At 37.1% G+C, this 15,546-nt stretch overlaps 1 protein-coding gene across 16 annotated transcripts in view; it reads right to left on the minus strand.

The window, feature by feature from the left end:
- Positions 1-15,546, minus strand: part of DLC1 (DLC1 Rho GTPase activating protein) — a 467,463-nt gene that overhangs the window by 190,621 nt on the left and 261,296 nt on the right. For 9 of the 16 annotated variants that reach the window (XM_021077719.1, XM_021077718.1, XM_021077720.1 and 6 more), the window contains one exon: positions 7,284-7,317. The exons of 3 other annotated variants lie outside the window; for them this stretch is intronic. In XM_021077719.1, the coding sequence (XP_020933378.1) occupies positions 7,284-7,317 (34 nt within the window). Of the gene's footprint in view, positions 1-1,340; positions 7,318-15,546 lie in introns of those variants that run through there. 4 more of the 16 variants (XR_002339954.1, XM_021077730.1, XR_002339952.1 and 1 more) reach the window with 2 other exon arrangements.

Raw genomic sequence — 15,546 nt, forward strand, 5'->3', positions numbered from 1 at the left:
CTCTTGAGCATCTGCTCTGTGCAAGATCCTACACTGGGTGAGGAGGTGACAAAGATGAAATGTTTGGTTAATGCCTTCAAGGAGCTCTCAGCCTGATATGGAAGAGAATTCATGAACAGAAATACATCATAGGAATCACTAAATGCTATGGAAAGATACAGCCACCTTTGGACAACCACTCAAAGTGCAGGAGGTAATATCTGAATTGCGACTTGTTAAAAGAAAAATTACTGTGTACTTGTGTTGCTTGCAATATAAGAAGGATATGTTTGCTTGGCTCTGGTGATACGGTAGCATTGTTTTACCTATTTGGTAATACATGAAACACCAAAAGAATATTGAGAAACAAATTTAGAAAATTATCTGTATTGAAAATATTTTATGAATTCAAGATCTCCGGCATTTAAGAATAGCTTATATTTTCACAAATTCCTTGATACCTGAAAGCTAAGGTGCTTCCTCTCAACAGCACAGTCAACCAAAGCTGACTTTTCATGGATTAGTTTACATTAGGTTTCAGAAAAACTGAGAGGTTATGTGTGGGCATACCCTAAATTCCTTTCTCATAAAAAAGCAGGCAAGCAGAGACCATAATACTAAGAAAAGTGAAATAAGTGAGTATTTATAAGCCATTAGTAAGAAATAATGAAATTCATTTTCTGAGAGTGAAAGGGAATAAAGAATTTGGAATGTTGGCCAAAGGCCAGCCTGGCCTGATAAAGACAATTTAGATCCTGCCCAACCCTGTAAAACAGCTGGGGGTCTTTGCAATACAGAAAGTGCTTCACCTAGAATAGAATAAGAGTTTGCATTTGGCTTTAGGAGTATTGTGCCTATAAAATATTTGCTGATTTTTAAAATATCTTTTATTCATTCATTTACCAAACATCAAGCAACCACAATAATGAAAGGCACTGGAAACAGAGTTGAATGAAACAAAATTCCATATTTCAAGGTGCTTACAGTCTAGTGAGTGAGATAGCAAAAAAGGGAACTGATCTGGAGTTTCCTGGTGGCCTAGAGGTTAAGGATCTGGTATTGTTACTGCTGTGGTGTGGGTTCAATTCCTGACCTGGCGGGGGCTGCTGCATGTTGTGGGCACTGCCAGAAAAACAAAACAAACCCCCCCCCCCGATCTGTACTAAAATGGAGACATAAAATAGGGCAGTCTTTCAAAGAACTCTAAAATGGAGCAGTCCTAGTTTTGTCTTTTCACTTAATCCTTTTGGTTTTGTCACAATTGGAACATGATTTAGAGTGAAATAGATCACACTAGGTAATTCTCTGAATCAAAGAAGTGATAATCAGACTAGAAAGGGAGGAATATCTTTGCATTTCAGTTTTTTTTCTTTTTGTCTTTTGGGTTTTTTTTTTTTTTTTTTTTTTTTTTGGCATTTGCATTTCCCTCCTCAGTAAAGGAAGCCAAAAAATTAATAGCAAAAGGCACCACGTCTGGGCTTTGTTATTTAGTATGTTTACAAGGAGCTTGGAATGAAATTATGAAAACCCTGTTTTTTCCCCTCACACATGTGTTACAAAGAAGTGCTTGATTTCCATGTTCCGCCTTACTAGCCACAACACAAAGTTTGGAGAGACTATGAATCTGTTATGAGCTTCTGAAAGGTATCTTTCACAAGTGATTCAGGCTATAATTATTCATTATCTTGGTTTTTTACATTTTCTGGCCAACTAAATAACCTAGAGGCAGGAGAACAAACATTCTAAGAAAAATGACCACAGAATGTAACCAAACTTGGATTCTGAGTCATCTTTCTCAATGGTGCCCTTTACACATTTGTAGGGGATAGATCCCTAAATAACATCATTAATTAATTACCTAGCTGAGATAGTTGGCAGTTGTGGGGTTAGTAGGAGTAATGGAGAGAGTCTGGTGGGGGGGCAGTCAAAGTTTTAAAACCATATTAGGTCTAAATGACTAAGATTTAGAGGCATCTTTGCAATTGTTATGTATTGATTAACACGTATTTATGGAATACCCACCATGTGCAGCTGTTTTGATTACAGAGTGCACAAAGACAACATTCTTCATCTAGAAAAGCTTACAGCCTAGGGAAGAGAACATATAGCAAAGCAAGATGATAAGACTTCAGTTCAGAACACATGGAGTTTTCTAGGAGCAGAGAAAAATCAAGGTCTAACCCTGCCTGAGAAATAATTCATTAAGGAAGTGATATTTTTTGGACCTGAGAAAACAAAGAATTTTCAAGACAAAAAAAGTAAAAAAAAAAAAAGAAAAATGCCATTTTTGGTTAGTGATAATGATCTATTTTCCACGGGCTGCCATGTAGCCTGACAAAATTTGTGTTCTGTGATTTAATTTTAGAGTGAGAGATTTCATATTTCTCTCTATTACTACTTTTCAAGCATTCTCGGCGAGTCACATTTTAGTGACTAAGACACAATGCTGATTTTCTAATTTATCTGCTTCTAGGCAGTAGCGAACATAGCCTAAATCATCAGGGTATATATTTTTCCCCCATGGAATTAAATGAAACTATATTCATTTATAATGAATAAAAACATGGTCTTTATCTTTTTTCCTCCTGAATAAATCTTTTCTCTTTCTCCCTCTATCATTATCTCTACCTATCATCTATATTTTTAAAAAGGCAGTTGCACAATTTGGGCAGAAATAAAAAGGTCCAGAGTAAGAAGGAGTTCTGTGGTTGTATGTTGTGGCTGAAACTGGACAAACAAACCAACAAACACGAAGAGAAAATATTGGAAGGTGTATCAGTGAGAGTCTTAAAAGGAAACAAATGGCACTCTGGGTAAACTGAGGGGAGTTAAGCAACAGAACAATTGGTAAAGGTGTGGGGAAACTACAAGGCAAAAGGTGAGAATGATTGTCAGAACCTGGAGACTTGAATGGAAAGAGCTAGCAGCTCAGGAGGTAGATGGGGGAATAAACTACTCAGCTTCCCAGTCCTATCATCTCCCCAGCTCTAGTGTCCTGAAGGGGCTCCTCACTGGTGCAACTGGGAAGACAGGAAGGAGGGCAGCCCACTGATTCTGCTCACCCTAGTCTGCCTCCAGGGGAGATGTAGGTGGAGGGAGGATCTGAGGGTGAAACGGGCATATCCAGGATAACCTACTGCATCGAAATTACAAATTGCAGGAAAGTTGGATTCTGCAAACAGTAAAAAAGGGGGGAAAAAAGGAAAAAAAAGTGGAAAATCAATATGCTCAGGTGATGCTTTTCAAAGATAACTTTGGTGACAGTGTAGAGTGTGAACTGGTGTAATGATAATTTAAGGCAGGGAAACCAGTTTGGGATGCTGTTTCAGAAGTCCAGTGCAAAGTGGAGGGCTACTTTAAAACAATGTCAGGGAGAATGGACAAGGGATGACCAGAGGGCAGTGCTGGCAGGACTGTGTGCAGGAGGTAAGAGAGGGAGGATGGGAGCTGAGTAGACAGGCTCCAATTACCCCGAGGAATAGGGATGCAAAGGATAATGGAGTCCTAGGAAAACGGGACTCAGGATACACATTTCTCAGGGACTAATCTTTTGTAAAAATCAGAGGTTATCTGTTCACTAGAAAGAATTTCACCTCAACAGAGCCAAGAATTTCTAAAGTGATGTTAACGTATGGCCAAGTCTGCCTATTCTATGTTGACCTCTGTCTGAATTAACTCACTCAGAAGCTTATGGAGAAAGTGGATCTCTTTCTTCCACAGGGACAGCTGCTCAACTATTAATTGGTGCCCTGAGGAATCATTTAAGAACTCTTAGGGCAGACATGGGCAGCAGTAACACAGTTAGCTTCTATTTGGCTTGTACACATGGTGGTTATAAGCACAACCCCTTATCATAAGAAACAGCTACCATTCTCTAGAGCCTACTTTGTGCCAAGCATTGTTGACTTACAACAATATGGCAGCTTCTTTATTTCCACTCAAGGCCACACAGATAGGAAGCAGATGTGTTGGAAAATATATCCGTGGCATTGGGCCCACTCTTTACAGATTCTTGAGCATGAGGGAATTTATATGAAAATTATGTGTTGGATACAGTTACACATATTAATACTTGTGTGACTAATTCTGACTTTTTAAAACAAATGAAGTAGCTCTATTTTACACCCTACATTGTACATTCTGATGCAGAACTTTTTAAAACAATTTGATTCTTTTCCTGGGAAGCCTTCTAAAAAACTGGGTTAAGAATTTTTCAATTGAGAGAGGAAAAGGAGGATGCTAGTCCGATGGAATATTCTCAACTGGAGTTTGAGTTTCTTCCTGAGCAAGGACCATACTTTGTTCATAATTGCTTCCTCAATGAAATCTATTAGATTTGATGCCTAATATTTATTGCTATTCAATAAGCATCTGTGGAATAAATGAACCAATGGGATGCTGTTTCAAAACTGTCTTGAGTTGGAGAGTTTTGCCATCCCAAGATGGCAGACAAACAGCAGAATGAAACCACTAGGCTGTATTTACATAGCAACAGGACTGGAGGAGAAGATGGCTACTTAAAGGACACATGGGGACAACAGTACAACTGCAACTCAAGAATTATTAATGGAATGTTCCCAAAATGATTTTGTTTAGAGCTTCGCAAAGCCTGGTGGAGTTGGTTCCAGTTGGCTTGGAGGAGAGGTCACACAGATTAAAATAGACTTTCTTAATAAGAAACAATAGGCTACATTCATTTAGCAAGACAGGGAAAAAAAATGACAGGCCTGAGGGGTGGGAATGAAGCTTAATCCTATTTAAAGGCTCAATTAACCCCCAGAAGATTGAGTGAGTCCTCTGCCTTCCTTGCCATTCCTCTGTCTAGCAGAGCTTAAAAATAGAGATGCATAAAGAGGAATAAAAAGATTCACATTTGTATATAAAACACTCAAAATATTTTAAACGTGGCATGACAAATTTTAGGAAATATAAGAGATTGATTAGACTGTTACAATCCTTTAAAATTTTTTGAAATAAATTATATTTTCTTTCAAATTGGCAAATCTGTAACCAACTGACTGTAACCAGTCAAGCATAAACCTTTACCTTGACACATAAATTCACTGATTTAAAAAAGATCATTTCTTTTTTGTATTTACATTGTCAAACAAAATTGTATTTCCTCTTAAAACAATCAGTACATTCTTAAGAAATCTAAATCAAAATCCATCCTGGAGTCAATTCTAATTATTCTAATGTTTTAATAAACAGAAGCCAGGTTTTGCTCAAAGAGCCCATCCTAGATTAACCGTCTGAGAGGAGGCATCCAAGAGCCTGGGGAGGTTGCATACATCAACTGCTGGGTCCTACCTCTCACAGACCCCTTGCAGAATTTCCGCGAATGGAATTTATCAGCTTTTAAACTTTGAGTCCCAGCAGTATAGGTATGACCCAAAGAAATCATTAAATAGCGACAATTTCATGTTTTTGTTGTTACTGTTCTTGAGGAGGAAAATTTCCGGGATTGTAATAAAGAGTGGCGGTTGCATTATAGTTATGTTCTCTGTTTAAATAGCTCTTTGTTTTAATAAAAATATCTTTAAGAGAAGCTGTATGAACCCAAGAGCTTCTCCCTATCAAAGGGACATCATTTGAGAGGTAGGAGGAAAAAAGAACTCTTTGCTTCTCTAGTCCCTCTTTGCCTTTCCATCCCTCCTCCCTCTTCCCCTCCAGCCAAGAATTCACATCCTAATTTTCCCCTTAGGGTATGAAAGAATTTGCTGATTTTCTGGAACAAGATGACAACTTTGCTCTGTTATACACTTTGTTTAAATTGCAGCTAATCTTGCAAATCACGGAGAATGTCACAAGCAAAGATAGAGCACAATTTTGGCTGTTTCTTTTTCTTTGTGATTCAAATGCTCTCTTAACCATTTATGACTTCTAAGAAGATAGCTAATGCATCTATTATTGAAGGCATTAGAGCTCTGGAATGGTCATTTGAATTTATTTAAGGTACATGATTAATTTCTGTAATACCACTCCATCAATAAATTGAGCAGTTTTTCTCTTGAACTGACCCACGATGCCAGTTCAATATTTTCATTCTATTCTGAAGGGTTACCTTTCAATATTTTAGAGAGAAGAAGCCAGACACAGTTGAAACAAAAGAGAACACTTCAGCTCATGGACGGACAAAAACTTGTGTGTGAAATCTGTTTACGACCAGTAAAATTCAGATGAGTGAATTTGAAAGAGAACATCTCTTGTATGAAAATCCTATCAGACAAACTCTAATGCTTTTGTGTAAAGTCACTTGAAGTCATGACATCTTTTAGATGATACTATAAACTTAAAAACCCATACACGTCTAAGAGCTAAGTGATGTTCTTCAAGTTTGGTAAAGCACTTTTCTAAAAAGATGATTAGTCTTAAACAGAAAACACAAGACAATATCGAGAAGATCAAAGGATTTTAAAAAGCACATGATTCCACCAATCCCAGTCTAATTATCCATTTCCCATAATACTGTTGATAGTAATAATCGTAGCACAGAACATAGAAAAATATTGTATTATTTCTCTAATACAACTATACGTATTTCTTCACAATTTGATTTTTTGGTGGTATAGCATCAGATTTAAACAAGTACATCTTTTTTTCTAGTGGTACTAAATAAACTACTAAGGTTAAAAAAAAAATCTTGATAATTACATTCATCCCTCAGTATCTGGAGGGAATTGGCTCTGGGACTCCCTGGTGGGTACCAAAATCCATGGATGCTCGAGTCCTTTATACAAAATGGCACAGTACCTCCATTCATCCTATACACATTCTCCTTATACTTTAAAGCCATCTCTGGATTACTTATAATATCTAGTGCAAGGTAAAAGATAGGTAATTGGTCACCTTTGTGGCTAAGTCATGGTTTGTTTTTTGGAGCTTTCTGGAATTTTGGGGTTTATTTTTCAAATATTTTTGACCTCTGTTTTAGTCTGTGGATTCAGAGTCCCTGGATATGGAGGGTCAACAATATTAACAACAGATCTCCAAAGACCACTTCTCAGTAAACGGAACAGCATTTAATTCTTTTCCTCAAGGAAAAAAAGTTGTAGCTGCAGTTACAATTAAGGCTACAAGAAGTACACATTTTATTCTAACAGGATGTAATGTTACATTAGAAAGCCGTTTTTCTTTCATTTTGAGCAAAACTTTTTTTTTTTTTTTTTAGGAATTCAAAAATAACATTTGCCCAGAGACTCAACGAGATGTATACATTTTAGATATTTAATGAAATGTCTGTATGAAGATGGAATTTTATTCTAAAATAGACAGAAGTGAAAACACAACCAATGTCAACTTACCAGCCTTTTCCTTCTCTGAAATACCTGGAATAGCCTAAAAAAAACAAAACAAACAAAAAAAAAGCCACAATGTAAAGCATGGTGATCACAGTTGATAACACTACATTATATAACTGATATTTACTAGGAGAGTAGAACTCGAAGATTTTCATCAAAAAAAAAAAAAGATAGTGTGTGAGGTGATGGATGCATTAATTAACTAAAGGAGGGATCTTTTCACAAGGTATACATATATCTAATCACGACAATGCACACTTTAAATGTCTTACAATTTTGACAATTATACCCCAATAAAGCTGGAAAAAGAGAAAGAAAGTTGTGGAACTATCAGCAAAGTCACTGGATCCAGCTATAATCACTGTGTAATCACACTTTGATCATACGTATGATCACATATATGATCAATGTGTGATTGATGAAGAAATCAATCATGTAATTGTTTTCTTCTCTGAAATCAGACTCGCCTTACCCTTAAAAGATACTGGCAATAGAAGAAACTAAAAACACCTTTGAATTTGAGTCAAATTTTTGTAGCTCCATTTCTTTGTCCTATTTTGGGAGGCAGGAAAAGCAAATTGTTTGGTCAGTGTGTGGGCCTTTCACATCTCTGCCCTGTCTCCTCAAGGCTCAGATTTCTCCTTTGTAAAAGGGGGATAAATACTGCTGCTTCACAAGGCTGCTGAAAGGACTAAACGTAGTAGCTTCTGTAAAGCATGTGAGGTCTTAGGAAAAGAGAGCTGCTCTTACTCTTTGTTACTATGGCTATGGAGCCACTGGGCTGATTTACTGATATGAGAGATTTGGAAGTTCAGTTCCCAGGAACTGTTATCTCTCACTGCTATTTAAAAAATAGAGTTCAGAATGACCTGTTTTCACAGACTTTAAAGTAGAATAGTCTAGTTTACTCCTTGTGGATACCCTAAAACCAACTAAGGAAGTTAACTTGTGGTTGGCATTCACCTCAGTTACTCATGTACAGAGTACAGTTAGCATGAAGGTAGTAACTTTTATTGGAACTTTTTTAATAAATCTACCCCACCCACTGGGATGTGATGCCCGCTACTCCACAACCACTGACCACAAAAGACGTCTGCAAGCAATGTCTCTCTCCCTTTCTTAGGGGACAAGTCCTCAGAGTTGAAGTAAGAAAAGTAGGCTCAAATGGGTAATTAATTTTGTTGCAAATGTGTATGTGTGTGTTATAAGAGAGAAAGAGAGCGAATGGGGGAAAGCTCATGTGCACCTCTTTTGTAGAAATAACACACATCTTCATTTCTGGAAGTATCATGCATGAAGACACCTATGTCTTTGTGATATATTGACTACTGTTGAGTTCTTCACTTTTGGAATTTACAGGATTGGAGATTGATGCATTTTTTTTTTGTCTTTTTGTCTTTTTAGGGCCACACCCAGTGGCATATGGAGGTTCCCAGGATAGGGGTCTAATCAGAGCTGTAGCTGCTGGCCTATGCACAACCACAGCAACGTCAGATCCGAGCCGGGTCTGTGATCTACACCATAGCTCATGGCAGTGCCGGATCCTTAACCCACTGAGCAAGGCCAGGGATCGAATCCGCAACCTCATGGTTCCTAGTCAGATTCATTTCCACTGCGCCATGAGGGGAACTCCAATGCAATTTTTCAAATAAGGGAAAAATCTTTCTATGCATTAAAAACATAGGAGGAGTTTTGGAGTTCCTGTTGTGGCTCAGTGGGTTAATGGCAGAACGGAGGACTATGCCCAGAGACCGGGGCATCAGAAGGACTGCAGAAGCTTCAAACACCTTCCTCGGCATTCTTTCTTTTGTAGCAGTGTCATTTAATTTTTCCGTTGCTTCGAGAAGTATTTCTCTGATACTCTACTTCACTTCAGTAAAACAGTTTCCTCCCTTGACAAGAGAGTCATCCTACAGTTTTGGTAATGTTTCATTACTTTTTATTTGTTTTTTTGGGGAAAAGTATTTAAAAATGGAATTAAATCCATACTATATATTATATTTTAAGCACGATTTGATCCCTTACTGGAGATCAGGGCTTTTATAACAAAACAAAAATAGAAACTCTTTCATTGACAAGAATGTAAACATCAGTGATAGGTAATTAAAGGATGTTTATGGAGAAAGTTCCTCAGTGTACAAAGAGCTAACACTTACTAGGTTTTCAGTATGCACAAGGTATAGCTGTAAGCTTTTATCTGCATAAACTCACTCAGTCCTCAGACCAACGCCACAAAGCCTTAGAAAGTAGAGTAACTTTTGTGAGGTCACAGTGTGGAATGAAAGCCAGGACACAGTCACTGGCACACTGACCTCTGGGGTTATTAACTCTAATCTTGAAATACTAATCAGAGAATTTTGAAACAAAGGAGGAGAAAAGATTTGGAGAGACCCTAGGAGGAGACGTTCACTTAGATCCCAACGTACTTGTTCAGGAGTATCTGCATGAGGCATTTAGAAATCATCTAAGTGAGTTGTCCATTATAGCTAAGGCATTTAAGACAAATTGAATGTCTTACCCCAAATCACAAATTGACCGCGACCGACCTTTTCCATATTGTGTTCTCTTTGATTACAAAGTGTATAACCAAGCATGTATAAGTAAATATTTAATAAAGATATCAACGAGTTACTTTATCAAACAAATCTATTTTAGCCTCCATATAGCCAAAGCCAATATATCATGTAGACAATGCCAGTTACTTTAGAATCTCACCTACGTATCCTGCATGATTCTTTAAGCTACCAAAGCTGAATTCCATTACATAACTGCAATGGGCATATTATAATGTGCAGAAAGGAAGGTCAAATTTTAATATACACCACATTTAACAACTTCTCTTTTAAAGTAAAACCACGTAGTAATGACAGCTGGATATCCCTTGACTGATTTATCTTTGAAATGAGGGAGAATTTTCTCTTTAGAAAATGGTTCAAGAATTACATTGATTCACATTGATTACATTTGTGACATTTCCCAGGGTAAAAAGGTATTTAATTTTTTAAAAAATGCTGATACTTAGTTTTTCCATTAATGAAAGGTATTTATTGATTCTTGATTAGATAGCTCACATCATTCTACATACAAAAACCCTTAGCAAAGTTTACTTCTTCGTGGAATTCATAATCCAACTGAAGAATGTGTGACAAGACAAAGAATAGTTCTGGGCAGTGGTTGCTAATTGATAATGATTAGCACCGGTGTGACATAGTAAGAGTGACATTAATAGGAGTAGGAAGACAGTAAATAATTAGGGCTTCCCTGCGTGGAAATGGAATGTGTTCTTGGGCAGTGGATTCATGAGGAGGAAGTGCTGTTCAGGAGATTTCTTTTTGCCTTCGACTTCTGAGAAGTGGCATGGCTAGATTGGGAATCATGTCCTGAGGTTTTACAGTCTAATATATGTTCCTGGGCTTGGGAAAAAACATTTCATGCAAGCTGCTGGTATTGTCTGGTTTAAAGTAGGTGTCCATCAAACATTTGTTGGATTAAAATACCAAGTACATACTTGTATATACAGTTTAAATAACATGTATGACTGTTGCTTATGAGAAAGCTCCCATAAAAAGCATATTTTTGAATTCATTAGGGATTTTTGTTAATAGCTGCCATATGTTTCATTTGAACTGTATCCTCAGGAAGTGATTTAACATTTCTGGCAATAAAGCAATTAAATGGGGTTTTCCTGCTGGCCATATGGGTTCGCTGTAACTTCATATATTCTTCTCTCATTTCTCAGTGGAACAAAGGGAAATCTGCTAATAACTTCCAAATGAGAGAAAACATATTCATAGTCTTTTGTTATTTTTCTATGTGATATTCAAATGATAGGATAATAAATTTTTCTACATCTGTACTCACCCTCCAATAGTTCTCCACATGCACAGATTTTCACTTATGTTGGTTTGTTAAGGTGTTTTACAACTGAATTAAAAAAAATTAAAGAGAAAGCTTTTTAATAAAAGGGAAGAATACAACTTGCTTTCTCTTAATGAGGTCTTTTAATGCTGTGTGTGGGAGCTTGGACTGTTTCTGTGTCTGTTTATGTTTTTGGATATGCAACTTAGTTGGGGAAATGCTGATTTTGACGTGCAGTGCGGAATGTTGTAGACATATGTTGATTTTTTTGGTCTGTTGCTAGAATGGCTTTCTGTACTTACAGAAGGACTTCAGCTGGATACCTTTTAGGAATTTACACCAACTACACAGAAGCTGCTAACATAAATGGTAACATAAGTAATGGATGTTGTATCTGAATCCACTTTAGTACAATGACAATTGAAACATTCTAACTGACCCATTTTCGTCTTGATGATTTCAGGTGAAAATGGAGTAGAATTTTTCCTCCTTAAGATGTTATTTTTTATTAATATACCATGTCATATAAATAATTTTATATAAATAAATATAACATATATTATATAAATGTATTTACATCAGCTATGTAAATTATTTTCTTAGTGTTTCGAACTCAGAATGATAGAATACTATCATTAAGAGGACCCTTTGAGGAACCCTCCTACACTGTTGGTGGGAATGTAAATTGGTACAACCAGTATAGAAAACAGTATGGAGATTCCTCAGAAAACTAAATATAGAACTACCATATGATCCAGCAATGTCACTCCTGGGCATGTATCCAGACAAAACTATAATTCAAAAAGATACATGCACCTGTATGTTTACAGCAGCACTATTCACAATGACCAAGACATGGAAGCAATGTAAATATCCATCAACAGATGAACAGATTAAGAAGATGTGGTACATATATACAATGGAATACTACTCAGCCATTCAAAAGAACGAAATAATGCAACTTGCAGCAACTTGGATGAAACTAGAGTATCATATTAAATGAAGTAAGTCAGAAAGAGAACGACAAATACCATATGATATCACTTATATGTGGAATCTAAAATATGACACAAATGAACCTATCTAAAAACAGAAATAGACTCACAAACATAGAGAACAGACTTGCCAAGAGGGAGGGGATAGGAAGTAGGTTGGACAGGGAGTTTGAGTTTAGCAGATGCAAACTATTACATTTAGAAAGGAGAAGCAATGAGGTCCTACTGTATATAGCACAGGGAAAAAAAAAAAAAGAAGACCCTCTGAGATTAACAGATATACACTACTACATATAAAAGAGATAAACAACAAGGCCCTACCATATAGCACAGTGAACTAAATTCAATATCTTATAATAAACTACGGTGGTAAATAACCTTAAAAAATGTAGTTAGTACTTATCCCCTAATTTCCAGTTATTACAAAAAGCTAGTTGAGCAGAAACCCTTTCAGTTATCTTTTTTCTTTCTTTCTTTCTTTCTTTCTTTCTTTCTTTCTTTCTTTCTTTCTTTCTTTCATCTTTCTCTTTCTTTCTTTCTTTCCTTCTTTCCTTCTTTGCTTTTTAGGGCCTCACCCTCAGCATATGGAGGTTCCCAGGCTAGGGGTCGAATTGGAGCTATACCTGTCAGCCTACCCCACAGCCACAGCAACGCAGGATCTGAGCCATGTCTGTGACCTACACCATAGATCACGGCAATACTGGATCCCCAACCCATTGAGCGAAGCCAGAGATTGAATCTGCATCCTCATGTATACTAGGTGGATTCGTTTCCCCTGCACCACAACAGGAACTCCATGGATATATTTCTTAAAAGGAGAAAGATTCTGTATGAAGATGTCATAAAGACATAGCTTTACAATTGTACACAAAAATACAAAATTTTAGAAATTTACATATGTAATGAAAGCTGCAAGGTTTTGTACGGTTTATACATTATTGCATTTATAAAGTTCAACAAAAATATAGAAGGTATATATTATAAAGAAAAAATAAGGCCATTTGAAATCCAACCCCTTCCCATGATGGATAGCTATGGCAGGCTGAAGGATTCTACTTGTAGGTTCCACGAAGTGTCAAAATGATACCACTTATTGTGTGTTTTCTCTCTTTATAGCTAGTGCTTCTTTTGTATGTTTTCAAATATTAGAGATGATCACACAGAAGTGTCTGGAATATTCTGTTCTATAGGAATATTTTTTTCTAAAGGAATTTGCTCTATTTGCTTTTTCTAATATGGGAAGAATCAGTGACAAAGTAAATCATTCCTTTCCCTTAAAAACATTCACTTTTATTTCCACAGAAAATATTTTACAGAGAAAGTTCAGAATGGGTAATGATGTCTTAGAGATTACAGGAAAACGTCCCTCAGTGATGGAACTGCTTCAGTTTCAGATGCGAGCACAAGAGCCCATATTGTGGGGACAATGCACAACAGGAAGACATGAAAGACATTAAAGAAGGTACATTGGAAAATGAATTTGTTTCCATGTCTATTTAAAGACTCTTTTGAAATCATTCCAGTCTGTGATATTGTTAACCAGCCAATGATTTCTGTTTGCTTTCATCTGAACAAAGACGTTCATTGAAAAGCTGTGTCTGATTGGCAATGTGATATCTATTTTGGTTTACCAAGTGTCTCTCTAGCTTTGACAGTCATTGTTCTTTCATTGAAAATATAGACTTTATTTTTCATGAAGTTTTAGGTTCACAACAAAACTGAGAGGAAGGTATAGAGTTTCCCCCTAAATCCCCTGCCCCAATACATGCATAGCCTCATTGTTGTCAACAGCCCCCACCAGAGTGGCACAATTGTTACAACTGATGAAACTACATGGGCACATTATTAGCAAAGTCCATGGTTTATATTCAGATTCACTCTTTTCTTTTCTTTTTTTTTGCTTTTTAGGGCCACACTTGCAGCATATGGAAGTTCCCACGCTAGGGGTTGAATTGGAGCTGCTAAGTCATAGCCACAGCCATAGCAAAGGGGGATCCAAGCCATATCTGTGACCTGCACCACAGCTCATGGCAAGCAGATCCTTAACCCACTGATCAAGGGCAGGGATTGAACCACCATCCTCATGGATACTAGTCAGATTTGTAATCCACTGAGCCACAAGGGGAACTCCATTGGGTTTACTCTTAGTGTGATCTACTCTATAGGTTGGGACAAGTATATAAAGACTTGTATCTGCTATTATGATATCATACAGAACAGCTTCATTGCTCTAAAAATCCTCTATGCTCTGCCTATTCATCCCTTTCTCCTCCCCAACCCTAGTGACCACTGATTTTTCACTGCCCCAGTTTTGCCTTTTTCAGAATGTCATATAGTTGGAATCATATAGAAATACAGCCTTTTCAGATTGACTTTTTTCATTAAGTAATGTCCATTTAAAGGTTCCTCTATTTCTTTTCATGGCTTGGTAGCTCATTTTTTTCTTAGCACTGGATAATATTCCATTGTGTGGATACATATACTTTTTTTTCTCATCCATTCACCTACTAAAGGACATCTTGGTTGCTTAAGGTTTTGGCAATTAATTATGAATAAAGCTCCTATAAATATCTGTGTGCAAATTTTTGTGTGAATTTAAGTTTTCTCCTCCACTGGGTAAATACCAAAGAGTGCAATTGCTGGATTGTACTGTAAGAGCATGTTTTGGGTTCACTTTTTTATGACACAGAATTATGAATAGTTATATTAATACAAGTCTAGGTGAGTTTGCCTTTCCAACTTCTATTGTGTTATCAAGTAGTGTGTGAGATACATGTGCAGAGAACAAAATTCTTACTTTAGTGTATGGTTATATCTGAAAGGCAACCAGTGATCAATGGCCTCTTTCCCTGACCCTTTCCAGATATAATCTAACAAAAAGCTCTCTTTTAAGAACAACATGCAGGTTGCTTACTGGTTTAACAAAGTACACTCAGACACAAGTGGTTCAGGATTTCAGGTGGTGATGGAAAAATTAGGTGTTGCAGCCCTACTAGTCCTTGTTTACCAGTCATTTGTGCTCTGGTGCCTGCTGAAGCCTGCAAGATACACAGTCTGATGTGGTAGGAGGGAAATGTAGACTATGTGTATGTGACGTGTGTACATGAGATGTGAGGGGAAGCAGAGGTGAAGCAGTTCTACCACAGAATGTATAGAGTAGTAGGGGCTTTCCTGCGATAGTGATGCCGGCCATTTATTGAATTGTATAAAAATCAACAACAGTTATGTAATTTTGGGCAGCATGTTTCTTTTCTTTTCTTTCTTTCTTTCTTTCTTTCTTTCTTTCTTTCTTTCTTTCTTTCTTTCTTTCTGCCATTTGTTGGGCCGCTCCCGCGGCATATGGAGGTTCCCAGGATAGGGGTCTAATCGGAGCTGTTGACGCCAGCCTACGCCAGAGCCACAGCAACGCGGGA

The sequence above is a fragment of the Sus scrofa genome, chromosome 17 (assembly GCF_000003025.6).
Source record: "Sus scrofa isolate TJ Tabasco breed Duroc chromosome 17, Sscrofa11.1, whole genome shotgun sequence".
Lineage (NCBI taxonomy): Eukaryota > Metazoa > Chordata > Mammalia > Artiodactyla > Suidae > Sus > Sus scrofa.